This window comes from Mustela nigripes, chromosome 8 (assembly GCF_022355385.1).
Source record: "Mustela nigripes isolate SB6536 chromosome 8, MUSNIG.SB6536, whole genome shotgun sequence".
Lineage (NCBI taxonomy): Eukaryota > Metazoa > Chordata > Mammalia > Carnivora > Mustelidae > Mustela > Mustela nigripes.
The window spans coordinates 75,401,031-75,427,698 of record NC_081564.1 but is presented as its reverse complement, the minus strand read 5'-3'; the positions used below and the strand labels follow the sequence as shown (position 1 = coordinate 75,427,698).

The 26,668-nt window shown below is 49.7% G+C and overlaps 1 protein-coding gene across 1 annotated transcript; it reads left to right on the top strand.

Annotated features, from left to right (window-relative positions):
• Positions 1-102: 102 nt before the first annotated feature.
• Positions 103-21,851, top strand: CPLX4 (complexin 4). The gene is made up of 3 exons (XM_059410069.1): positions 103-415; positions 6,611-6,698; positions 21,253-21,851. The coding sequence occupies exons 1-3, from the start codon at positions 249-251 to the stop codon at positions 21,478-21,480; spliced, it is 483 nt and encodes a 160-aa protein (XP_059266052.1). The 5' UTR covers positions 103-248; the 3' UTR covers positions 21,481-21,851.
• The last annotated feature ends 4,817 nt before the right edge of the window (positions 21,852-26,668 follow it).

Here is a 26,668-nt window from a genome sequence, read left to right as displayed (position 1 = left end):
TATGCCTTAGTAATCACAACCATCTGCCTCCCTATATTAAGGAGTTGGTCTCTTTAATCCAGCTTACAGCCCGCAAACCACTCTTCTCCATCATCATGCCCTTGAGCAGATGAGGCCGTGCAAAGTCCTCGGCTCTTAAGCGTGTTGCTATCGTTGAGGATTTTGGGAGATTTTGTCTTCTTTTTTTTTTTTTTCTGTCCTTCACGTTTCGTCTGAGTTTTGGTTTAATTTTTCTGGGGGCAGAAACCATGGCTTTCTTTATGAAAACTATGATTAGCAATCAGGTCAAGAGCTTCGGATTCGGTGGCGGGTCAGAAGAAAAGAAAGAAGAAGGAGGAACGTCGGATCCCGCGGCAGCCCAAGGGATGACTCGAGAGGAGTACGAGGAGTATCAGAAGCAAGTGATCGAGGAGAAGTGAGTACCCGCGGCTCCCCTCCCTCTCGGAGCCGAACGAAACCAGTTCTGGCCGTACCTGCTTCTGCTCCCCGACCTCTTTGGCTTTGCTCTCTAGATGTGCCTTCTTGTGCTGTTTGCCTCTGACCTTAGGAAGAGAGAGTCCTGCTCCTCCAACCCTCTCCTCGCCGCAGCAGGTACCATGTCCCGCCTGGAGGGACGGCGGCCACACAGAATGCAGAATCTGTCTGTCGTTCTGAAAGCCGCTTAGCACTTTTTCTGATCGAGGTTCATTTCAATTAACCCCAGTTGGAATGTTCAAATGGACAATGGTGAGCCTGTCTCCCCGGCCTTCCCCAAACCCGCCCTTCTAGCACATCGAAAGCTTTCAGATCGAAGAATTCAGATTTTGCACCTGGAAGATGGCCTCGGAGCCCATCTTTTTTCCCTTACGTGTGCAAAAACCCTAGAAAGCACAAGAGGATTAGGTCATAAGACTCAGCTTTGCAAAAACTGTCAATAAATTTGTGGGAGGTTTATTGTGGCCATTTTATTTTATTTTATATTTTTTAAATGCCAGGAGAAATAGGCAGGTCACTTTTTTTTTTTTTTTAAGATTTTTATTTATTTGACACAGAGAGAGAGATCACAAGTAGACAGAGAGGCAGGCAGAGAGAGAGAGAGGGAAGCAGGCTTCCCACTGAGCAGAGAGCCCGATGTGGGGCTCGATCCCAGGACCCAAGTGGAAGGCATAGACTTTAATCCACTGAGTCACCCAGGCACCCCTATTATGGCAATTTTAAAGGTACAGAAAAGTAAAAGAGTATAATGAACATCCATACAAACTTATGAATAAAGTCACAGTTTAACATTTGGTTATAATTGCTTATAGATGATTAGTTGGATAGATGATTGGCTAGATAGATAGACAGAAGCGTTTAAAAAAAAAAAAAAGAATTTATTTATTTATTTGACAGGAAGAGAGACGGTGAGAGAAGGAACACAAGCAGGGGTAGTGGGAGAGGGAGAAACAGGCTTCCCACCGAGCAGGGAGCCTGATGCAGGGCCAGATCCCAGGACCCTGGGATCATGATCTGAGCTGAAGGCAGACACTTAACCACTGAGCCACCCGGGCACCCTAGATAGAAGGATTTTTAAAATAAATTGTAAAGTGAAAGTAAAGACCTCATGTTACGTGACCCCTAACACCTTCAAAAAATAAGGACATTCTCCCGACTGTGTAAAATAAAAATAAAACATGAGTAACATTTTCGTTGAGCATCATAGAATGTGAATAGAACCCTCAATTTTTCACTGCTGCAGACCGATCTTTAAGTATAATCTATATATAATTTTTTAGACTTTAAGGTAGAATAACTTAAGAGTCTTTTAATAACAGTGAAGAATTGAAGCCTCAATCTTGAGGTTAAGTGTTCATCGTTTTTTTTTAAGTATTAATTAAAAATATTTCTCTGGGCACCTGGATGACTCAGTGTGTGACTCTTGATCTCGGCGTTTTGAGTTCAAGCCCCACTTTGGGCATGGAGCCTACTTAAAAAAAAAAAAAAGTATGTCTCATTTAATAAGAGTTTTTCTTTTCCCATCATGGCTCTTTTGCTAATGATCAATTACACTAGAGTGGCCGAAGTCCTATCGCTAAGATGATTATAGGTGAAAGGTTAATGACCTGGAGGAAACTAAGAAAGTACAAAGGCTTACATTTAATGGAAACTTTGTCTATTGTATTTTTTCTGAAAAAAATCGTAGCTTATAAACTACCTAGAATGTATTATGCTTGGCTGGGCAGTCAATTAAAGTCAGTTAAAAAAGTAAACGCCAAAGCAAAACTGATGTCCGTGCTCGAGCAAAGCTCAGGCAAAAGAAACAACACCCCTTGCATTTGGCTAGTTTCACCTACGGCTTGTAAATAAACAAACAAACAAAAAACCAAGCATAATGAAGTAACAGAAGCAGAATGAGAGCACCCAGTGCTCTCAGCTCAGTGAGAGAAGAAACCGGCCAGAAATTTCGACTCTCCATCTGATTGTGTAAAACATCACGTAAGAGGTCCAAGCAATACAGCTGGTCACAGATACGGCATCTGTTTGATTAACTAATGTCCTAGTTTTCCCTAAGTTTGTATCCAGATAGATCAAAGGCCAGAAGGCCCAAATGGTGTGGCCAATCAGTGAATTGGGTTATTTGCCAGCTACTTGGCTGTGTGTGTGTTTGTGTGTGTGTGTGTGACCAATTTATGTAGTCACCCAATTTAAGGAATAGTAACAGGGCCCTGGGGCCAGGCTCCTTCCCTCGGGCAAGAGGCATGCCCTCCAGGTTGTTGCTTGGGTTTCCAATAGCTTCACCACCCAGAACGCAACAAAACAGTCTGTTTAACCCTCCATTTCTCTCAATAACAGTAAAATGTCCCTTTACCTTACTTACGGTATGGTAATTGTTAGGATGCCATTTGTTTCTTGAACTTTGATATGCGTCAGAGAACTGAACATAAAAGCAAATATGATAAAGCATTTAGAAGAAAACAGTATCTCTGCAACTTGAAAGTAAGGCAAAGAGTTTTTTGGGTTTTTTTTTAGATTTTATTTATTAATCTGACAGAGATCACAAGTAGGCAGAGAGGCAGGCAGAGAGAGAGGGAGAAGACTCCCTGCTCAGCAGAGAGCCCAATGCAGGGCTTGACCCCAGGACCCTGGGATCATGACCTGAGCCGAAGGCAGAGGCTTGAACCCACTGAGTCACCCAGGCGCCCCAAGCCAAAGAGTTCTTAAACATGACTCTGAAAGCAATAACCATAAAATTTTTAAATAATGTAGACTTTATCAACGTTGAAAATTCTTGTACATCAAAGGCACCATTAAGAGAATGTTTATAGGCAAGTCCCAGACTGAGAGAAAATCTTTGCAAAACATGCCTGACACACAACTGGAATCTAGAATATATAAAGAATTTCTACAACTCAATAATAAAAGCAAAAATAAATAAACAAATGGGCAAAAAGAGTTGAGCAAATACTTTCTAAAGCTACACAAATGGCCAATCAGTACATGAAAAGAACCCATCCGCTCTCATTAGTCATCATGGAAAGGAAAACTGAAATCCTACTAAGTTACCACTACATACTCCAGAATGGCTAAAATTAAAAAGACACCGTACCAAATGTGGGCCAGAATGTGGAACAACATAGAACTTCTATTCCATTTCACGAGACGTGAGATGGTACACCCACTTGGGCAAAACTCAGGCATTTTCTTACAAAACTCAACTCACTCGACCAAGTTACCCTGTCACTCTGGTGCATGCCTAGATTATTTACCTCAGAGAAATGAACATGTAGGTCCACAAAAAGACATGGACAGAAGTGTTCATAGCAACTGCATCAGGAGTGGCCCTGAATGGGAAATAGTCCGAGTCCATCGCAGAATGGAGTAAACAAGCATGACCTCTTCATACAGAACAAGGCACTCAGTAGGAAAAAGGAACAAACCATGGGTGAGTAACACCACCTGGATAAATCTCAGAGGTTCGTCATACTGAGTAAAAGAAGCCTTATACAAACGAATGTATAGTATATGGTTCCATTTATAGAAAGTTCTAGAACAGGCACAACCAATCTATGGTGGATAAAGGACAGTGACTGGGAAACAGGTGTTAACTGGGCACGGAAATGAGAGAAATTTCTCAGGTGATGGTAATCTTTTTCATATCTTAATAGGGGTTCGGGTTATACACAGAAACAGAACCAGTAGGAGAAACAGACTTACGCATACGTGAATGTGTAATATGTGCGCGGGAGATTGAGTGTAAGGATTGGCTCACGTGATGATGGAGACTGAGAAGTCCCACCATCTGCTGTCTGCAAGCTGGAGGCCCAGGAAAATTATTGCTGGGTCTTTCTCGGCTGGAAGGCTGATGGTGTAAGTTCTAGTTGAGGGCAGGAGAAGACTGAGATCTTGGCTCTAGCCGACGGGCAAAGGCAGAGAGAATTCCCCCTTCCTCTTGGCCTTTTCTTTTCAGTCAAGCCCTTGACGGATTGGGTGCTGTCCACCCACACAGGGAAGGGAAATCTGTTTTGTTCAGTCCTTTGATTCAAGTGCTAATCCCATTTGGAAACACCCTCCGAGATACACCCGGAAATCATATTTAAATCTGGGCACCCCTCAGCCCAGTCAAATCACCATGCAAAGTTACCCAGCCCAGTACCTGGAAGCTCTGTGCACTGAATTGTACCCAGGATTTTACTTAAAAAGAAAAAAAAAAAAAAACTGCAAACAAGTGTGTCACTATAGCAAATGGCATTTGTGTTGAAGTGTTTGGGGGAGGGAGGACGGGTGTCTACCACTTTGAAATGCTTCAGAAGATCAGATGGTAAATGAATGCAGAGAGAGGTGTGTGATAACACACGGATAGTAAGATGCTGATTGTAGAATCTAGATGGTGAGTATGTGGGTTTCACTGTAAATTTCTTCCAACTTTTCTGCACGTTAAGAAATGTTCACAGTAAATTATTGGGAAGGGTAGATGTGCTTCTACCCCAGCCCTGGGTCACTGATGTCTTAGGCAAGTCGCTTATTCTGTTTCTCTCTCCAAAGCCGGAAGATGGACCGGCATCGTCTTATGCCCGTTCTGGGCCTGACCTTTGGTTGCAGGGGGTGGGGGGCAGTGTGCTCGGGGAGGGCCTGTGTCAGGGCCCTCATGGGCAGTAGTTTGATCTGATCTCTTCGGATCCGCCCCTCCTGCAGGCAGCCTTCTGTGTGCTGGGGAAGAGGATTTCAAAACGTGAAGTGAAGAAATAGAAACCAATCAACCCCCTGAAAACGAAAATGGAATTTATTTTAATGCAAATAATGCTTCATGCAATGATGCTTCATGAAACCCCTCAGCAGAAACCCCACCAGGCCGGACACCTGGGGGTGGCTCAGTCCTTTAAGGGTCCGGCTCTTGATTTCAGCTCAGGTCCTGATTTCAGGATCATGAGATCGAGCCCTGTGTCAGGCTCCGTGCTCAGCACAGAGCTTGCTTGAGATTCTCTCTCACTCTCCCTCTGCCCCTCCCCTCCACATCAGCTCTCACTCTCTCTCAATATAAATAATAAGTATTAAAAAATAAAAAAAAGAAACCCCACAAGGACTCACAGGGGCCTAACCTAGGAACCGGAATCATGTGGGAAGCCAGCCGTGAGCTCCTTCTTGGCTCTTGCCACCGCTTCTGTCCCCAGTATGGCTGCTTTTTTTCCTGCCTGTCAGCCATCACCTCACCTTGCCGTGCCACCCTAGACCCTGTGGCCCAGGGAACATGGCAGCCCACGGCCTCCAAGTCCACCTGTTCCAGCAAATGTCTGTCTTTCTCGGTCCCCGTCCCAACCTCCCAGAGGAAAGATTTCACTTACCCAGCTGGGGCCAGTCCAATAGAACTAGAGGGCAGGACCCTGTGTATAAACGTAGCTCCTCGCAATGCACCTTGGTGGACAGCTGGGAGGGAGGCAGTCCCTGTGAGCTTCGCAGACATCCCCAAAGATCGTCTGCTCCTGCCTCAGTCAGCGTGGCCAAGGGAGTCCGTTTCAACCCAGACTAATCCTGAGGCCAATTAGATCATCCCAGAGCATTATGGGAATCGACCCTACCTTGTTTGGGGATGCCTCCTTCCCAACAGGGAACGGAACACTGTACCCAAGTTGGGGCCCAGAGGGGGTGACAATGAAGGGAAACAGCTGTCTCTACATCCCTAAATACCATGCGCCTCTAAAGACCCCCCAGCCCTGGATACTGTGACCGCATTTTCACTTGACTAAGAATCACTCAGGAGGCGGCTTCAAATCAGAGCTTCCGTTCACGCACCCCCAGGGGTTCTGATGAGTCAGTCCAAGGTCACACCCAGGAAGCTTCGTTCTTACCCGGAGCCCAGGTGATTCTGGTGTTTGTGGTCGCAAGTTCTATTTAGAGCAACCCTGCAAGGTCATCGAGATATTAGGAAAAACCACTGTGCCCTCCCCTGGGCTGCATCTTAAGGAGATTCCCAGAACCAAGCTGTCTCTGGTATTCAAGGGTCTGCCTTGAGTTACGACTGGAGAATGACAGAAAGAGAGGCAGGTGTTTGGGACACAGGAAGGTTTATCCCAGCGTCTGGCTTCTCTGTGCAGGGTTGGGACTGTCCTCAGCCCTCTATGTCCTTTGAACCTTGTTTCTATTCTTTTCCTTTTAGGATGGAAAGAGATGCTGCATTTACACAAAAAAAAGCAGAGAGGGCGTGCCTCAGAGTTCATCTCCGAGAAAAGTACAGACTCCCGAAGGTGAGACGCTCTTAACACAGTAAACATCCTATTTAATTTCTTAAATAATAGAAAATGGGGAATGTTTGATGATCAGCAAAGGGTCCCACTCATGAATACACACACACCCCACATGCACACACATACACACATGCGCACACGTACACACAAGTGTCTTAATCCTAATCGAGGCATTTGGTGTAGTGAAAAGGCCCTTGAACTAGTTCATAAAAACTAGATTCCAGTCATTTAACCTCTGTAAACTTCCATTTTCTCTCAACAAAATGGAGCTAATACCTCTAAGTGACAGTTTATTGTAAGTTTCTGTCAAGCCACTAAAACCTCCATGGGTAACTACACAAGGAGGAAGTCATCAGAGCTGGCCTTTAGTGGGACACCCCAGGCACTGTTCGGAGGGCTTCTGTTGTAGCAGTTCATTGAATCCTTCCCGAGGGGTATCATGTGGTAACTTCCACTTGGTGGTAGAGGAAGCAGAAGAAAGTAACTCCCTCCTGCCAAAGGCCAGGAAGGGCAGAGTCCAAGGTCTTAACTCCCCCCATACTCTGCCTGTATTTCAAAGAAGCAACCCGCTCCTTCAATGTGGGGACGCTGTTGTGGTGATGGCCATCCCCTGACGTCATCCCTCGGTCCATCTTGGTGCTGGCAGACAGAACGAGCACCTGTGGGCTCTGGCCGGGCAGCTGGTTTACCGATGGGAAAAGGAGGTATTGACCTGTGACAGCGGGCTCAGAAGCTCTGCTCCTGTGGGTCCGCTTCTGGACTTCAGAAGCTACCAGCCCTAAACAAAGGGAGACAGCCCCACTGTCCCCTGCAAGGTCAATGCTGAAGTCACCGAAGAGTTCAAGAACCTCAACTTGTGGGAGAGACTCCCCGCTAAGATGCCCCAGGAAGCGGGTTCTGCTTTCAGAGAGGAGGGGAAAACTCACAGAGAAGGTTAAACATTTTCATTGCGACCCAGGAATTTTGAAAAGAAGGGCTTTGCTTTTTGCCTCCCTTATTCTGGTTTAATGCTTTTTCCCATTGGGCACTTGCAACACGGTCCCCTCCACTCCCATGGTCTGGTGGATTCCCCGAAGCTGCCTGGGATGGGTCCAGCTGTCTTTAGGAAAACGGGTTTCAATTCCAGGGCTACTTCAGCTGGCTCTTCAATATATCTGAGCCTCGGTTTCCTCATCTGTAAAACGGAGACAGTGACACCTGCGTCACCAAGACACGTGTGTCTTTGTCTGAGGTAACAGAACTTAGTTACCTTTAACTGATGTAAAGAATCTAATACAGGGATGCCTGAGTGGCTCAGTGGGTTAAAGCCTCTGCCTTTGGCTCAGGTCATGATCCCAGGGTCCTGGGATCGAGTCCCGAGTTGGGTTCTCTGCTCAGCAGGGAGCCTGCTACCCCCCCACCCCCGCCACCTGTCTCTCTGCCCACTTGTGATCTCTGTCAAATAAATAGATAAAATCTTAAAAAGAAAAGAAAAGAGCCTAGTACAGTGCCCGACCAATGGGAGAAACTCAATAGATAACCCCTTCTTATTTTTCCCATGGTTCTTCTCTCTGTGCCCAGAAATCTTTCCTCATAATAACAGCCAGGGGTCTCAAAGACCTTGGGTAAACACATCAATCTGTGTCAACTGAAGTTTTGATGGTTTTCTCCCTAATAAGGGTCCCACTGTCTTGCTCCTTTCCAGAGCCTCAGCAGTGAACCCCTCAAGGCTCAGCAATGGGGCTTCGATGGTCTTCAGAGAAAAAAGAACCCCCAAATCTTTGAGTCAAGCTACCCTTTAAGACTAGAGCGTTTCCAACAGAAACTATAAGAAGAGGAAAGAATTATCACCAGGAAATGTGCACATTCAGAATGTCGGGACAGGGACTATGTCAGCACAGGTTAAGGCTCCCTAAAGCCAGTGGGAGGTGCAGTGGGGGGAGTGTGAAAAAGTCATCAGATTGTCAACAGTGGAGCCCCATTGTGATGTCCCAGTGCTCATCAGCCCCTTTCCCCTGTCTAAGGCATGTGAGACCTCACCTGAGTTTTCCTTGGACCCTGAAAAAGAACTTTGAGTTCATCTAAGAACTGAACTCCACTGCCTCTTTTTAGACAGGAGGGCACTGCAGCCAGAAGGGTTGGGGACCTTTGCAAACATTCACAGCCACTGACTGATAGAACCGGGCTGGGAATGTAAGCTCCTCAATCGTGAAAGCACGTTGACTGCCTCACAAAAGGGTTTGAATGCTGCTCCTTCCGACCCTGAGGTCTTCCGCAATTTCTACTCAGCGTTCAAGGTGTCCCAAAGCCTGAGAGCAGCTTTGAGCTTTTTGCGGCTTCAACCTGCAGGTAGACTTTGGGGACAACCCGCAAAGCTGGGGATTTCAGTGATGTGCGGAATCCCACCCGGGAACCCAGCAGGTGCACGCGGCTTCTCCCGCTCCGGGGTAGTGTGACTCCTAGCCCTGGGAGCCGCTGCGACCTTCCAAACACAAGCGAAATAGATGAGAATATCACTTGAAAGCATTCTGCCCTTGACCCCTCAGTGCAGTTGGCTTTCAGGCAGAGGCCTCCCTGGCGTTCTTTTATATTATGGCTGCATTTGGTAAAAATGGATCGATTCTACACAATGCTTCCAGGATTGGCCTGTGGTGGGAACAGCAAAAATACTAACAGTACCATTACCCACTCTGCCTACAGCATGGAGGAACTGGAGAGATTCTAACTCAATTACACAATCCACGAAACGGTTATTAATAGAAAGTGTATCCTAAAAAACCAACGGGCTCCCATTGCTCTTGTCCTCCTGTCGCCAGATGTGGCTCTGGCCCAGCCTCACCGCAGCTCCTTGCCGGTGAAGTCCAGTTCCCCGCTTGGGCACCCCGTCGGCCTCCCGAAGGCTCAGGCCTAGAAGGGAGCGCTGGGGGACAGGCCCATTTCCCAGGCCAAGAACTGCCCCTACTTTTGTCCTGGCTTCTGAGCGCAGTCGCCAGGCCGGGGAGTGGGGAGGAGGGACGGGGGAGGGGGGCGGCGGTGCGGGCCGGGGATAGGCTCTGCTCCCTCGCGCCGCCTGCTGTCCCTAGACGCAGCGCGCACCGCAGCCTCAGGGAAGTAGTGGGGGCGCCGCTGCTCTCAGCGCCGTGGGGACTGGGGGTTGCAGCAGGGACCGTGATGGTGGGAACAGAAATAAATGTCCAGACTTTTTTTTTTTTTTTTTTTTTGAAGTCTATTCGTTGGCTACTAGGGACCAGATTGTGCATTGTATTGGAAAGCAGTGTCCGTGCTGGCGAGCGGGAAGGGCCTGGTGGGCCCTCCTAGGAGCAGCTGTCACAGAACAGGAGGTGGCCCGCCCAAGAGGGGCGGACCGGGTGGGGACCGGCTGGGAGCGGAGCGTCAGAGCAGCAGGACCCTTCCACGCTGTGCCAAGATGGAGAGCTAGAAAACCAACCCGGGTGAGCTGAGTTGTCTCCCCAGCTCGCTGGATGGAGGGGGATTTTGAACCCCCAGGAACTGAGGAGAAGATAAAGCACTGGAATATTGGGCAGGACCCGAGCGGGGATGACTTTGGGGAAATGGCCACTATGGGGCCAGTCATTCCCTGGGCTTTGAAAGCCATGCTTCGATTCTCCTACGAAGCCAGCTTACCCGGAGGGGCCGAGCTGCTGGCTACACAGACGTGTATGTAATTCTTAGGGGTTTCTCTGATGAGGCAGACGGACTCCTCACAGCCGAATCCCTAGAAGGCCTTCTGAAAACCACAATAGGACTTGAGCCTGTAGGTCTTCATTTCCTCCATGCTCCCCTCAGGAGCAAGGAGGCCCTGGAGGGTCAGGCCGGGCCTAGAGGCCTCGCTGTGACTGGAAAAGCCTCAAGGCCATGGCCACATGTCCAGTGAACCCGGGAAGGGAATGAAGGGTTTGGGGCCAGTGCTACACCCGTGGCGCGGGGTGGGTTCAGAGGCTGCTGACAGAGGCCCAGGCCAGCCAGGAACTGCAAAGCCAGAGATGTGGCCACAGATCCCCAAATTATGACATATATCCTCTTCGTGGGGCTCAGCGTCTTGACTTCGCTTATTTGATTACTTATTTGATTACTGCCTTTGAACATGGCAATCCTGGGGGGATGGTGTGTGTGTGTGTGTCTGTGTCTGTGTGCATGTGTGAGCGTGTGTGTGTGTTATTCCTTAAATATGTCTGTATGCCATAAAAAGAGGAAATTCTGCCATTTGCAACAACATAGATAGACCTTGAGGGTATCATCCTAAGTGAAATAGGTCAGACAGAGAAAGACAATAGTGTATGATTTGACTTGTATGTGGAATCTTAAGAAGTCAGACGCGAAGAGCCTGGTGGTTGCCAGAGGTGGGTGGGGGGTGGGGAAGATGAAATGGGTGAAAGGGGTCAAAGGGAACAAACTTCCAGATATAAGATAAATAAGTCCTAAAAAAAAAAAAAAAAAAAAGATAACTCCTGGGGATAATGTAAGGCATGGCGACTATTAAAAAAAGATCATCAGAAGACATCAGTAGGAGCAAACCGTATAGTATAGTCGTTAACAAGCAGCCAGAACCTGGGGTGGGCGGGGCCATCCGAGGAGCACGCCCACGGCCCCTCCCCCTGCCTGTCCAAGCCTGTCCAAGCTCTCCTCCTGCGGCAGGTGTGGGTTCCGGGGCTGTCCCAGTACTTTGGCTCCCTGGGTCTGAATGGTCTTTCAACTTTTATTAAACTTAATTTTTTTTATATATAAAAAAGTACACCAATGCATAATCCTAAAACTCACAGAAATCAAGGGACCTGGCCAAGGTCACAAAACTCACTGAGGCCAATGGGGCCTCCAGCCTCCTGATTCTTCACCTAGGACTTTCTGGGTTCCACTGTCCCTACACCCCCTCTCAACTGTATCTCCATCCAGGCTGGTAGACTCGAGAGCAAACACAACCGTCTAACAAGAAAACAGTGCTGGGCAGAAAGCAAAGCCCTTCCTGGGCTCCTCATAACCACCGTTCCCTCCCCTCAAGGTCTGCAGACCGCTAAGCCCTCTGTTGTCTTATCAAGTGCCTATTGGGTAAGCAGCCGTATTAATGGTATTAGCAGTCCACGGGGAGTTGGACACATTCACCGTGTCCTCCCGCTAACGAGGGATGACCCCCCGGGTGCCTCATTCACAATTCCCTGGGGTCACCGGCCAGCAGCCACACAACCAGCAGGAGGCGGTTCTGGGCCCTTCCCCTTACCGAGGCCCAACGGAGAGCAGACTTGAGGAAAATGTCTTCCCGGGAGCTGTCAGGTCTAATGAGGATAGCTATGTCACATTTTGGAATTAGAACCGTATTTTCTAAAGAAATTATTTGGCTGGTGTCCCCCGTGAAAGCATTTCACTGATTGCTGACCGGGGGAAGGAAATTTGGACTCGGGAAAGGAACAATTTGGGCCCAGCCCCCTAGGGAACAGTAAAAGCCTCCTCTCCCAGCTCATCCTTCCCTGTCCGTGACAACACAATTTATTGTACCCGTGTCTTTGGATGACCCCTTTTAATAGCAGTAATCACGTAAGGCGTCCACGAAGGGTGGCGATCGAATACCATCATCCACAGGATCTAGGAAACTGTGCGCATGTCCACGCAGCGTGGCTTTCCTCCCGCTTTGGGGTCGCAGGTAGTCGGTCGATTTCTGGCAACTGAAGGAATCCTGGATGCTCGTGTTAGGCTGGGGTCTCACTCCGCTGATCTGCCCCTGTCCTGTGTCTCCCCTGTTCCCTCTCCGCCGTCTCTCCTTTATAAAGGTCAAATCTCTCTCCCACGAAAACAAGCAGATCGCACTTTGGGAGAAGACAGGCCTTTCCAGGTACCTTCCCGAAGTGAAGTCCGGGTAGTCCTGCTAAACACCATGACCGTGACTGTCACCTCCTCCCGCAGCCCTCTCTCTCTGTCCTCGGTTTCCAGGTCTCATTCACCCTGAGTGTCTTCTTCATGGCCTACCCTCCCCTGTGTGCTACCCCCAGATTTTGGAACATTGCAGGTGTACACTCTCCCACTAAACCTGCACACTCTCCCCCAAGGGGAAGTGGGGGGACATGTTGCAGTCGCTCTCAGCGGCTATCCACATGTGGGTGACTCTCGGACCTCCACCTGCAGCCCCCCTTCTCCCCACGGTTCCTGCTGCGTCTGCCTCCGCTTCAGCACCTCCTAGCTCTTCTCCAGAACAGATTGGCTCGTTTTCCCCCAAACCTGCTCCTCCTGTAGGCCCCATTGCCAGGGGTGCCCACCCCCACCCCAGCCCACCCTCCCCACACCCAAGGCCGGTGACCGGAAGTCACCCTTGACTCTCCCCTCCTCCTCCAGCCTCACATCCAATAAATCAGGTGACTCTCACGTCACCTCCTACATAATTCTCAATTCATCCCCCACTCTGCATCCCCAAGGGCTCCTGAGGTCTGTCTCCCCACAGCAGCTCATCAGCGGCTTTTCCACGTGGAGTCTTGCTCCTCTCAAAGTGGCAGTGCGAGGTTTCCAAAATGCAAGTCTGATCCTGTTTCTCCCCTGTTTCAAAAAAAAAAAAAAAAAAAAGGCTTATCATAATTTCTGAGAATCAAGTCCCAATCCCTTGGCCTGGAGGCGGTGATGGGGCTCTGATCTTTCCAGTCTCTGCTCTTGCTAACTTCCTGCTTGGACTGAAATGTCCTCCTGCTTTGTTCCCTACACTCTGCCCTCCAAGGCTCTTCTCTTCCCAGAAGACTTCCCGGCCAGTGCCACTTCTTCTTCTTCTTCTTTTTTTTTTTTTTTTAAGATCTTATTTATTTATTTGACAGACAGAGATCACAAGTAGGCAGAGAGGCAGGCAGAGGGAGAGGAGGAAGCAGGCTCCCCACTGAGCAGAGAGCCTGATGAGGGGCTTGATCCCAGGACCCTGAGATCATGACCTGAACCCAAAGTAGAGGCTTAACCCACTGAGTCACCCAGGCACCCCCCAGTGCCACTTCTTACAGAACCTTCTGTGACCCTCTCCTCCCCACCACCCCTCATGCTCCCATAATCCTGGGTGCATGTCTCATGTCATCTCACTCACCCCCGTGAATATTCTCGACTGCTGGACTCAGCACTCTTTAACAAAGGGGCTGAGTTGTTCGTCTTTGTCTTCAGTGACTTGCCCAGGGCCCAACAAGTAGAAAGTGTGCATGTGTGTGTGCCCATACACACACACACACACACACACACTCACACACACACACGAGAAATGGTTGCTGAATGTTGGATGTGACTGGGAAAAAGGGGGAAAAAAATACACCCAAAGAGCAAAGTACCAAAAACAGCAGAAAGAATTTATCTGCTGTAAGAGTTATATTAAAATAACTTTTCGTGAAGAGAACAAGTCTGGATTAGACATCATAACTGTGTACACAAGGTCCAAAGGTGACTTTATATTATAGCTAAAATGTCGTATTTCTTCAAATAGAAGAAGTAATGTGTTTTAAGTCAAGCCTCAAGTTTCTCTAAAAACAAATGTGCCTTTCTCCCAAGCCAACTCAAAATGTATATGTAAGTCAAGCCAAATTAATAAGAGAAAACAGTTCCACAATGAACCCTAATCCTATTAACGGAATTGTCAATCTAGGTTAGTCATTGAAAAATAATGTTGTGCCCCCTGCCGCGCTATGATTTAGTTACACCTGGTGTTTGTCTGCTGTATTAAGGGCATCGTTCGTGCTGAATCAAGACGAAGGTAGAAGAAAATCTACCACTGGGGTCGACGTTGAAGGTATCACATTGAAAACTCCCTTAGAACAGGATTGATAAGTTGCCTCTTAAAGAAAGATACGACTCTGTGGCCGTTTCTTCGCCTCCTCCTTCAGATTCGGAGCTCTGGGGCTGCCCAGCAGGGTCCCAGACACTGAATCCTCCCGCCCTGGGAACAGCTGTTTCTGGTGGCAGAGCTGGAGGCCATGGAAGGGGGGGGGGGGGCGTCGGGGGTCTTCCCTTCCCCCTCACTTCCCCATCCTGTCCCCCTTCAGTTTGCTCCTTCTACTCCCCTGTCCCTGAAAGAGCCGTGGACTGAATGTCCTGAGGGGACTTGGGGAAGGGGCGAGAGCGCCCTGGGAACTGGTGTGGTGGTCCTTAGCCACGTGGGCAATCTCACTGAATCCTCTCGACCACCCCGACCACCCCGCTGCGCGTGAGGTAGGTCGGTCTTATTTCCTCTTCCCAGATACGAACACGGGCTGGGAGGGGGCGAGGAAGAGCGGCTTCCCAAGGTCACGGCTTGCCCATGGCAAAGCAGGATGAGACCCCAGGCCCATCTGACCCCACTGGCCATGTTTTCCTGCTAGCCCCCGCGGCGGGGCTGGCTGCGCACCCCAAACAAGCTGAGTGATACTTATGCCAGTCTTGGGACCTCAACTTCTTCCTCTGTAAAAAGAGAGGCTTGGATAGTGACCCCCACGGGCTTCTCGAGAGCCTTTGCAAAGGAAAGAAGTGGGAGATGTACACAATCGGTATCTAGAGACCCCATTCCTCCCTAGTCTTATCGGTGTGCACGCTCTCAGCTGAAGAAGTCAGACCCACACCCTCTGTCCCATAGCTGATGGGGGAGAGGACAGCATGGTGTAGGGGACAATGCAGGCACCAAGCCCCAGACAAGGGTCCTTGTCCTGCTCGACATTAGAATCACCTGGAAAACTTTTAAAAAATCGTATTGCCCAGGACCCTGCCCCAGAGCCTCGCTCCTGCTCTGGCCTGAAGACCCCTTTACCTCTGGCAAAGCAGGCTCTGCCCACTTCGATTTGCCGCGGAGGGGTTTGCTGACTGGCTGTGTTCTTTTATCTCTCCCCCTCCCCCTTCCACGTCTCCTAGGTTCCTGCAGGACAGGAGCCAGGGGTGGCTGTCACCCTCCCTGGCAGCCAGTGCAGCCCCCCCTTGCATAAGTGGTTGTGAAGACCAGTGGTCCTCACAAACACAGAAACAGCTGGTGTTAGATCTGCGCGTCCAAGTCGAATAAATCCGTCAATCTAGCTGTTTGGTATCACATAGCCCAACATCAAATAAACAAACCAAAACCCAAATAGAATCTTTCTAGAAGCCGATATGCCGGTATTTGCAACGTGCCCAGTTTGGTTGTCTAGGTAGGACCTTAACCGGTGGTGAATGCTCAGCTTTTTGACAAAACAGCCATCTGAGATAGGACTGTTTTTCAACTTGGCTCAAGGTGGGTACAGGAGCCGGTTTGTCAAAATCTAGGGCTCAGACCGTGGGAATCCTGGGTCGTGCTTCCCCCTCAGTGAAAGGTCAGAAATCAGTCACAGGGAATGGCCGGAGCAGGGCGCCGGGCGATTTAAATAATGGGGCCTTGAGCGCTGGCAGGAAGATTATAAATCTGGTTAAAAACCAAGAGATTAAAACTGATTCTGGTCAGCCGGCATAAAAATAATTAGCTCTTAACTGCATTAAACAATATCCCAAATGGATACGATTTCTAGAAATGAGAAGACCTCCAAGACAGGAATAAAGGACAGCGTGTCGGGCCCCTAACTGTGTGCGGACTCGCCTCTCTCCTTCCCTCCCGATCACCTCCCTTCTTTCACACCGTGCTCCCCAATCTGTAACTATACTCGAATCGGGGGGTGGGGGGTGCGGAGGCAGTACTGCCTTCCTTGACGTGTGGACGGTGTCCAGACCTCCCTGGCCTCCCCCGTCTGACTCATCGGTGGGCAGCAGAAAGTATGCGCGAGACGTTCGCTGCGTGGACTGCAGACAAGGTCCTGTGGGCAGGGAGGCTGGGGAGGTCAAGGGGACAAGGCTGCTTCTATTCTTCGTGGCTTGCTCTGCTCTGGATCTTTCTCCCAAGGAGCCAATGCTCTTCCACCCTCTGTGTCCCTATCTGTGCCTTCTTAATCGCGGGGATCCTTTCCACAGGGATGGGGACGGCGAGCTGCCCTTTCTTCTCAAAAATGTGAGTAACCACAGTCCTGCTTGTCCAGGGCTTAAAAGCTTACAAGACCATCTCACATCCCAGCTCCCTCCATCTGCTGGGGAACCCTCTGAGAATCCATGGGCATGGGGAGTGTAAGGTGACTTGCCAAAGGTCACGCAGAGGGCGAGTGACAAAGCTGGGGCTCGAACCCGGGTCTTTGGCCGCATGCCACCCCTGCGGGGGAGCGGTCCCAGTCCGCTGCAGGAGGCTGTTAGAAGCCCAGACCCCTTTTTACAAACAGGACCCTCACCCTTGGCCTGTTCTGGACCTGGGGCCAGCCCACATTAGGCCCCAGTGCTAAGGAGGCTGGGGCCCAGATTTGGTCCCAAAATCATTTAGGGTTTCATTTAGTCCTCTTAATTACTAGCTCACTGGCGCCTTCTGGTTGTCCTACCCTCAGTCGTAAGGAACCCACAGCCCAGAGAAATGGGTCCCAGGGCTATAGGGTCATCGCTGGAAGCAATGGTGCTGCTGATAGAGGTCAGTAGCGTTGTCCTTCTAGGAGGGGGACTGTAGGACTCGGCCCCAAACCAATGACGATGCTGAACACTGCCTCTAGATGGGACAGTTGGAGCTACCTGCCTTGGGCCCCACGCTTTAGATGTGTGCCTTGGGCCACATTCCTTCACATGGGGTTGCAAAGTCTACAGGGCCACAGGGACAGGCCCGCCCAGAGCCCACATCCCTATTTTATTTTTATTTTTAATTTTTTTTAAGATTTTATTTATTTGATAGAGAGAGATCACAAGTAGGCAGAGAGGCAGGCAGAGATGGTGGGGGGAAGCAGGCTTCTTGCTGAGCAGAGAGCCCAATGCGGGGCTCGATTCCAGGACCTGAGATCATGACCTGGGCCAAAGGCAGAGGCTTAACCCACTGAGCCACCCAGGTGCCCCCCACATCCCTATTTTAGACAACTCCAGCTTCCCAGAGCTCCAAATTCCCTGCCTCAATGTACTTGGAGACTGCTTCAGGCCTCTTCAGGGCCAGAAGAGTTCAGTGAGCTGCTGGTCTTGTCCTGCTAAGCCTCCAGGGGTGGACAGGGGCTCTGCATACATAAAGTTCCCAGGGAGGGACAGACCCAGCGGTGGGGGGAGAAGGAGGGCTGGTCGTGAGTCTGGGCCATCCTCTGTGTCCCACAAACATGCACATGGGATGACAAAGGCTAAGGGAGTGCCGGTAGATGTCTCCCAGAATTGAGGACCTAGTGCCGAAAAGGAAATGAACTGCCCAGCCTGCCAGGAACTTGACTGTGGAGTGAAAGAAGCAGGGGGCGAAGAGGTGCATTTCTAGGCCAGAGAGCAAGGCCTCTGGTCCGGCTGACTGCCATGTGGAGGAGTCACGGTTGTCTGCCACAAATCCCTAGCCCAGCGCTGAGGGTTATTCTACTCCAGAGCAGCCCCTGGGGGTGACTGCTTCATGCGCTCCAAATAATGCAGGTGTCATTTAATTAATCCTCTACAACTCTAAGGCCAATAGTAGATACCCAATTCATAGGAAATAAAGCTCAGAGAGGTTATGTAAGGTGCCCAAGGTCACACAGCATGTAAGTGGTGGCGGTAACTTTTCCACTCAGGCAATCTGATTCTCAAGCCAACACTGACCTCCCAGGGCACTGGCCCAGCGGCAGTGGCCAGTAAGTCAGTAGCTGTGACATAGAGCTCTTTACAGCAAAGCGGACCTGCCCATTTAAGGATCATAAAGGCCTTTGCAGTCTCAGAAGAGAGGCTCATGGAATCGTTCAGTAAACGTTTACCGTCTGTGTCTGCAAGCCCGGCGCTCTGCTGGGTTCGGAACCTTGCAGAGAAGTAAGTTACGGTCCTGTCTTCAAGAAAAAGGGAGCAGGGCCTCTTAAATGCACCAGAATCACCAGGAGGTTTCGAGAAGTCGAGATTGCTGGGCCCGCCCTTCCAGCTTCTGAGTCAGCAGTTCGGGGTGAGGACGTGCCTTTGCAACAAGGTCCCAGCAGCTCATGCTGCTGGCCTGGGAGCCCTACTTTGAGACACAGTTTGGTAAAAGTCCCGATCAAGAGCCCCTCAGTGAATTGTAAGGCAAAATGGAACCCAATGCTCTCCCGTTCCCCAGGCAAGGGGAACGAGGAGAAAATACACCTGAAACTCCTCCCTGAAGGAGGGGCCCTTTGCAAAGCTTCCCCAGAGGCAGCAAGCCGCAGGGCCCCGCAAAGGCGAGCCAGGGGACCCCGGTCTTCCGAAGCAGCCCAGCTCTCTGAGCACCAGCCGCCTGGCCCCCGACCTTCCAGCGGCCTGTCCCGCCAGGCTACTCCTTCCAGTTTGGACTCCGGTGACTCCACAGAAATCTTATTCCCCACCAGAGGGGAGGGGAGGCAGTGCCAGAATTCCCAGGAATGCCTTTTCAAATCAGTATTTATTTTATTCCGGGATGCGTAAGAGAGGGGAGACGTCCTGCACCGACAGGAGCTGAGAATTGCCAGGCTGATGTTCTGCCTTTCCTTCCCTCCCTGCAAAACTGCCCAGAGGATGATCAGCAAGAAAGGCCACCGCTAGGCTAGGTAAATAAAAAATAAATAGAGATGGAAGATTGGCTGGGAGCCCTGAGGATTAACTAACTAATTAATCCCCACAACAGTTTGACGAGGAACTAATTAATCCATTAAGCGCTTTGAGGGGCCGAGGCCTGGCCAAGTGCAGGGAGAGGCTTCTCTCCCTCGGCGGGCTGCGGTGGAGGGTGGTTCTTCCCAGGGGCCTTTGTGGAGGGCCTGTGCGAGGATCGAGGATCGAGGATTGTACCCCCCAAAGGGGTATGTCCCCCCCCCCCCCGCATGGGAATCCTGCCTCCCACACAGGCTTGCTGTCACTCTGCCCAGAGAACCAGAGAACCAACCAAAAGAGGGAGCTCTGGGGGGGAACCACGGGGTTCTAGGGCTGGAGAAGGCCCGGGAGAGCCACTTTACAGATGGAGAATAGAGTGTCTCCCTTACCCTAACTCGCTCTTTGGACCCAGAGACAACCGATGTCTGTTTATAGCCATTTTTTTTTTTTGAAGATTTTGTTTATTTATTTGACAGAGAAAGAGAGAAAGCAGGGGGGGCTGGGAAAGGGAGAAGGAGGCTTCCCACTGAGCAGGGAGCCTGATGTGGGACTCAATCCCAGGACCCTGGGATCATGACCTGAGCTGAAGGCAGACGTTTAACAACTGAGCCACCCAGGCACCCCAGTTTATAGCCTTTTCTACTCAGCACCCGGGCAAGGGAAATTCATATTTTCCTCTGGATGTTGACTCTAGCACCCAAGGGGCGTTAAGATCTTTCTAAAATCAGATCAATGAGGGTCTGATTAAGACTAAGCGATCGCTTTATCTTGATGCGAGTTTTCACATGCTTTGGCTATAGCATGTGGAGGTGGGCGAGCCCCAAAGTCTGCTGAGATCTTCCGGACCCTTTGCTTTTCTGACGCTCTGTAATCTTCTGGGCCCCTGGAGCCCTGTGTGCCTCCTGTGACAGCCAGACCTCAGAAATCATCTGATAGGGCCACCTGGGGATATAAACTATCCCTACCTTTCCCAGAGAAACCTTTTCCTACAGAAAGGGAGTGGGGAGGGAGGAGCCAAGGAAGAGGGACAAGAGAGCTTAAGCTGGGTGTGCAGCCTAGTGTGGGGCTCGATCTCACAACCCTGAGATCATCGGGTCATGACCTGAGCCAAAAATCGAGAGTCGGATACTTAACCAGTGAGCTGCCCAGGTGCCCCTCCCAGAGAAACTTCTGTAGATTCTCCTCTCTCCTTAAGAAACAAAGGCTTGAAGCCAAAGGGGTAAAGGAATGTTTGAGACCAGACAGCGTGCACTATGAAATTCTGGAGCAGTCACTGGTGGGATCCCAGCATGAACTATGTGAGGGGGAGACTCACATAGTCTGGGACAGGCGCGGGGAAGGATGCTGGGAACAGCCACACCCCCGCGAGTCCCTTAATAAACAGGCACCTGTGCCAGACTCGCTTCCAGGTACGGAGCCTGTGGGGTTGAACTGGACCGGATTCTGTGCCCCACAAGGGGCCCCCTGTCCAAACGGAGGGAGGGAAGGGGCAACGGTCAAGCAGAAGTTGCCATGGTGACTGAGCGTGGTCTGGCCTGTGGTCTGGCCTGGCCTCTGGGAGCCAGACCCCACCCTCCAGGGCAGGACCCGCTCACGGGAGCCACTGAGTCACAGCCTGGGGCTAATAGACTGCAAAGCTTGCACAGCTGCCCTGAGGCGGAGCGTCCAGGGTTTTCTCAAGCTTTGCTGGCGGGCAGAAGGGGACGGATTCTTATAAGCCGTATCACTGAGCACCACCCAGGAGTTTCTGATTCCATCGGTCTGGGGCGGGACCTGAGGATCCATCTTTCTACCACGTTCCGCGGTGTCTAATGCTGCTGGGCCTGGGGACCACACTTTGAGAACCACTGTTGTAGAAAGTTCTGGTCGGCCCGAGGTGCAGTGGAAGAGGGCACGTGAACCATGACCGGTAGCCCCCGCCACCGGCCGGAGAGAGACGTCGTCCCCGTCATTCAGCCCCCACCGGTGCTCTGGCGGCTGCTCTGACTCTGTGGGTGGCTTGGTGTGGGACAGTGGCTCATCTCCTCCGTGTTTGTGTTTGGCACAGAGTGAAATGGACGAGAACCAGATCCAGATGGCTGGAGACGACGTGGACCTGCCCGAAGAGCTCCGGAAAATGGTGGATGAAGATCAAATCGAGGAGGAAGACAAGGATTCCATTCTTGGGCATTTACAGAACCTCCAGAACATGGACTTGGACACCATCAAAGAAAAGGCCCAGGCTACCTTCACGGAAATGAAGCAGACGGCGGGGCAGAAGTGCTCCGTGATGTGAGGGAGGACGCGGGGTCAAGGGCGAGGTGGCCGCTCTCCTGAGGAACACCGCCAGCAACGGATACTCACACATAGCAGACACAGAGAAACCGTGGTTAGAAAGCTCCACAAACTGGTAGACAACACCTTGATGATCTCAATGTTCCTGGTAGAGCTCTTAGCCAGCACCTTGCAGTAGGAAACAGACTCTCCTTTTAGTTACAAACGTGGCTCCGGGGGTGCCTGGGTGGCTCAGTGGGTTAAGCCTCTGCCTTTGGCTCAGGTCATGATCTCAGGGTCCTGGGATGGAGCCCTGCATTGAGCTCTCTGCTCAGCAGGGAGCCTGCTTCCCCCTCTCTGTCTCTCTCTGCCTGCCTGTCTGCCTACTTGTGATTTCTGTCAAATAAAGAAATAAAATCTTAAATAAATAAATAAATAAATGTGGCTCCTTGTGAAATTTCATCTGTGAGTGACATAGAACATGTATCTGCTTGGAGATCTTCAGGACAGCCTCGAAGAACCGAAAGCAAACAGCATTTCCTCTCTGGCTTCCTTCCTTAGAGGGCAGGGTCTCACCCTCTCCAACCATTAGCATGACTCCAAGTCCCTTGGAAAAAGATGTAGGAGGTCAGGGAGCCCACCGGGAACCCAGGCAGGTCCGATGGCAAGCAAAGATCACTCTGACTCTCTCTTCCAGGCACCTCAACAGGGCTGGTCCTCTCCCAACAAGGGTGGCTCTTGGACAGGTTCAAGGTCAAGGGGCGGTGGAGGGGATATGATGAGAAATGAAGGTGAGAAGTGAGGGCAGGGAACGGACTTCACCAGCCACTGCATCATTCTAGAGGCCATGTGAAGAATGGATTGTGTGTGTGTGTGTGGGGGGGGGGGGGTGACAGGAGAGGCAGGGGGCAAGTAGGAAGGCTGTGGCTCTTCCCACGTTCAGCAGCGTCATCACCTGACGTCAGGTGGTGATTGCAATCACAACAAAGCAGGGGACAAATAAAGAGCATTGAAAAGTTGAATCAGTCTCACTCTGTGTGTGTGTGTGTGTGTGTGTGTGTGTCTGTCTGTCTCTCTCTCTCTCTCCTCTTCTCCCCAGCTTGCCTCCCCTCCCTCTCCTTGGTTTTTCTCTCCCATCCCTCCGCATCCCTTGGCTGCCGATGAGATTCCAGTAAATCTTGCTGTCATTCTGTGCTGATCTTCCGCCGGTGCCGCATTTCCTTCTCTTAACACTTGCTCTCGGGGGAATTGCTCCAAAGACAGACTATTTACCTCGGACACATCTAGAGCTGGTTAACTAAAGCCAAACTCAAACCAAACCAAACCAAGACTCGCCTTTCAATGAATCTGTTCATTGAATATATAATGCTCAAAGACCGCTTTAAAAAAAAAATTTTTGTTGTTGATTGGAGAGAGAGAGGGCTCACCAGAGCAGGAGTGGGAGGGGCAGAGGGAGGAGAGAGAAAGTGACAAGCAGATGCTCCGCGACGGTGCAGCCCACCACAGGGTTCCATCTCCCAACCCTGAGATCATGACCTGAGCTGACCTCAAAGAGTTGGATGCTTCACCAGCTGAGGCAACCAGGCAGCCCCAAAGACAGCTTTTAACAAGAGGAACTGCTTGTTCCGAGGGAAGGAGAGGGAATCAGAGGGAAGGAGACCCAAGACCAAAAAGCTAGGGGCTAACCTGCTCTCTAACCAGAGTTCCTGAATGTACGCTAGAAGAGGAAACTGCGTGCTAGGAAAATAAGTAAATGAAACAAATCATCAGCGGTCCAGGACCTACGATCCTCAGAAAAGTTTAGCTCCTCTTGGAAGTCCCTGGGAGAATATTGGAGCCGTCTTGAAGTTCACTGTCATACTCCATCCCGGCTGCTATGATCAGATACAACAGTCTGGGTGACTTACAAACAATAAATGTTTCTTTCTCGTAATTTGGGAAACTGGAAGACTGCGATCAGGGTGCCAGTATGGCTGGGTGAGGACCCTCTTCAGGACTGTAGCATTCTCATTTTATCCTCACACCATGGAAGCGGCAAGGGAGCTCTGGGGGGGTCCCTTTAGTAAGAGCACTTACCCCATTCACAGGGCTCCGCTCTCATCACCTAATCACCTCCCAAAGACCCCACCTAACAACATCACCTTGAAGGTGAGAATTCAGCATATGAACCTTGAGGGGACACAAACTCAGGACACAGCCTCCACAGACCCCCGATACCATGGGAATATTTTTAAATCATGCTTGTCTTTTATCAGAACTGGCATGAGAGTGGTGATTGGTTTTATAGTAGAACATGTAAAATAGTCAACATTATTAAAGCTGTAAAATAACGGATAAAACTTATCTTCCTTCTGTGCCTGCCTCTGCCTCTTCCCCACGGATGGAAGGCATGGGACGGATGGGCGTGCACATGGGCCCTGGGTTTATATACTTTGTTGTGACATAAAATATTGTGGTTGTCAAGTTCACCCACAGACTAGCTGCAGAACGGCCCGGAAGACTTGCTTTCTTAGGAGATACCACCAACACAGTTAAGGAAACCACCACACTAGCAATTCATCTTGACAATCAACATTGCTCCGAGGGCCTTTGGGCGTTAACTACTAGAAGACTCTACCACAGTCGTCAGATTCCTCATATCACAACACATCACACCACGTGACACCACACAACCCTGGTTCCTAGTATCCCCAGCAAAGCCCATCACAGCACCCCAAATATCACCACATCCCGCGAATGTGTGGAGTTGGGCCCGAGAGGGCCTCTGTTCCGGCATCCAGAAAGCCTTTTTCCTTCTAGGTAGGTGGGCTCTGTACCCTGTGGTGGACACAAAGGGTCTCCTTTAACCACAACAGAGAATCCAACCATTGTCAAGCACAAGAGGGAGCCTGTTCTAAACTCCCACAAATAGGGGCGCCTGGGTGGCTCAGTCTGTTAAGCATCTGCCTTCAGTTCAGGTCATGATCTCAGGATCCTGGGGTCGAGCCCCTCATTGGACTATCTGTTCAGCAGGGGGTCTGCTTCCCCCTTTCCCTCTGCCCCACCAGCCCCCCCCTTTCATTTGCTCTCCTTCTCTCAAGTAAATAAATGGAATCTTTAAAAAAAAAAACGGACTTTCCAATTTTGCCTAGAAGTGCTCAGTCCTCAATTAGCTAGGAGCTCCTCTAGCAGAAGGAAACAGGAGTTCTTCTTTTGAAAGAATATTGACGGGGCACTTGAGTGGCTCAGTCATTAAGCATCTACCTTTGGCTCCAGTCATGATCCCCGGGTCCTGGGATCGAGCCTCTCATAGGGCTTTTTGCCTGGGGGGAAGCCTGCTTCTCCCTCTCCCACTCCCCCTGCTTGTGTTCCCTCTCTTGCTATGTCTCTCTCTGTCAAATAATAAAATCTTAAAAAAAAAAAAAAAGAATATTGACATAGCGAAGCTCCGTCATTCAGAGGCCAAGTAATCCAGCTCGTGAGTTATAGAAGCCCCCCAGTTTCGATCCTGACCCTAGAAATCTGGCCAAATCTCCTCCTACAAACAGAACGGGCTGAGACAGCGAGAGGAGTGAGATTATAACTAACCGACTGTGGTTTGCAGCTTCTGATAAGGGAGGATTAGCTCCCAGGGGATCCACACGCCTGCAGATAACAACTTTAAACTCTTGACCAAATACAAAGAAACAATAGCCCAAAGGCACCAGACAGCAGCCAAAAGCAGGTCCACACTGGAGGGGAATTGAATCTACACTTGGGAAAAGGAAGAAGGGCCAGTGAATTTTCCTTTGTTTACCGGTTTCATCTGAGGGCAGACCCCAGTCAAGCCAAGTAAGACCGCTAAAACTCAGATAGGAAACCTGCAGCCCTTTCGGCTTGCTCGAAGAACCGCGGTGACCCCAGGAGCCATAAAATGAAAGAGCAATTTCCAGAAGGGACAGAGCCCTGGGAGAATGGTCCTAATTCTGTGTATTAAGTCTGCTCCGGATACTGGCTAGTCCCTGACCTGTGTGTACCTCAGACAGACACCAAGCCCCCATCCACCCAGGGGAAAGAGTTGGGAGTTTCTATCTAGCCAAGTTTGCAGACTGCTAAACAAACCAACCAAAATACTCTTGGTAAAAACATAACACTTAGCAAATTAAGGAGAAGGGAGGAAACATTAAATACAGGAGCACCAATCAATGAAAAAGAAAGCAATTAATACATTTTAAGAAGCCCAAAAGTTAGTTCTTTAAGAGGAGCAACAAAATTAGTGTGTGCTCGATCAGTCAGTCCAGAAAAGAAAAGAATAAGAACATGAACTGGCAACATCAAAAACCAAAGCCAGCATTCCCTGCAGATTCTAGAGACATTATTAACATCTCAGTAAGGAACACTACAGAGAACTTTATGCCAATGCATTTGACAACTTAGTTGTCTCAATTTGAACTTGACAAATTCTTTGGAAAAAAATAAACCTTACAAATCCTGATACGAGGGTAGAATAACTCCATGTTTATTGAAGAAATAGAAGTAATTCTTAAACTCTTATCCCCAAGGAATAAAATATAAATATATACTTACATATATTCCAAATTCCAATCTTTTGTTAGATATAAATATATCTATAATTTACATGAATACAACCCAATGATAAAAATTTTTAAAAACAAATGCAAAAAGAAAGGGGAAAGTGTGAGCAGACCCTTAACAAAGGGAGATGAAGACGCAGCCAAGCATATGAAAAGGCGCCCAGTGTGATTGTTAAAAGAATGGCAAAAGTAAGTCAATCAGAGAACCGTAATTATCAAAGGATCTTGCTGATATGTAGAATTTGAGAAACAAGACAGGATCATAGGGAAAGGGAGGGAAAAATGAAATCAGAGGAAACCAGAGAGGGAGACAAACCCTAAGAGACTCTTAATGTCAGGAAACAAACTGAGGGTTGCTGGAGGGGAGGGGGGAGGGAGGGATGGGGTGGGCCCTGGGGAGGGTGTGCGATGGTGAGCGCTGTGAAGTGTGTAAGACGGATGCTTCACAGACCTGTTCCTCTGAAACAAATAATACATTCTATGTTAATGAAAAAATTATTTAAAAAAAATCACAAAATGACATCGTATCACAGACCCACTAGAATGTTTAACATTATAAAAACTGACAAGGTTTTTATAGGGTTGGGAAGGCCGTGGAGCAGTGGGAACTCTCCTGTGAAATGGTACCACCAGTTTGGGGAAACGTTCTGGCACTTT

What these genes read in the sequence shown, in the direction of transcription:
- CPLX4 (XM_059410069.1), top strand. Translation starts at nt 249, where the DNA reads ATGGCTTTCTTTATGAAAACTATGATTAGCAATCAGGTCAAGAGCTTC. An exon ending in AAGCAAGTGATCGAGGAGAA is followed by an intron (nt 416 to 6,610) that starts GTGAGTACCCGC and finishes TTTTCCTTTTAG; the next exon opens with GATGGAAAGAGATGCTGCAT. An exon ending in AAAAGTACAGACTCCCGAAG is followed by an intron (nt 6,699 to 21,252) that starts GTGAGACGCTCT and finishes TGTTTGGCACAG; the next exon opens with AGTGAAATGGACGAGAACCA.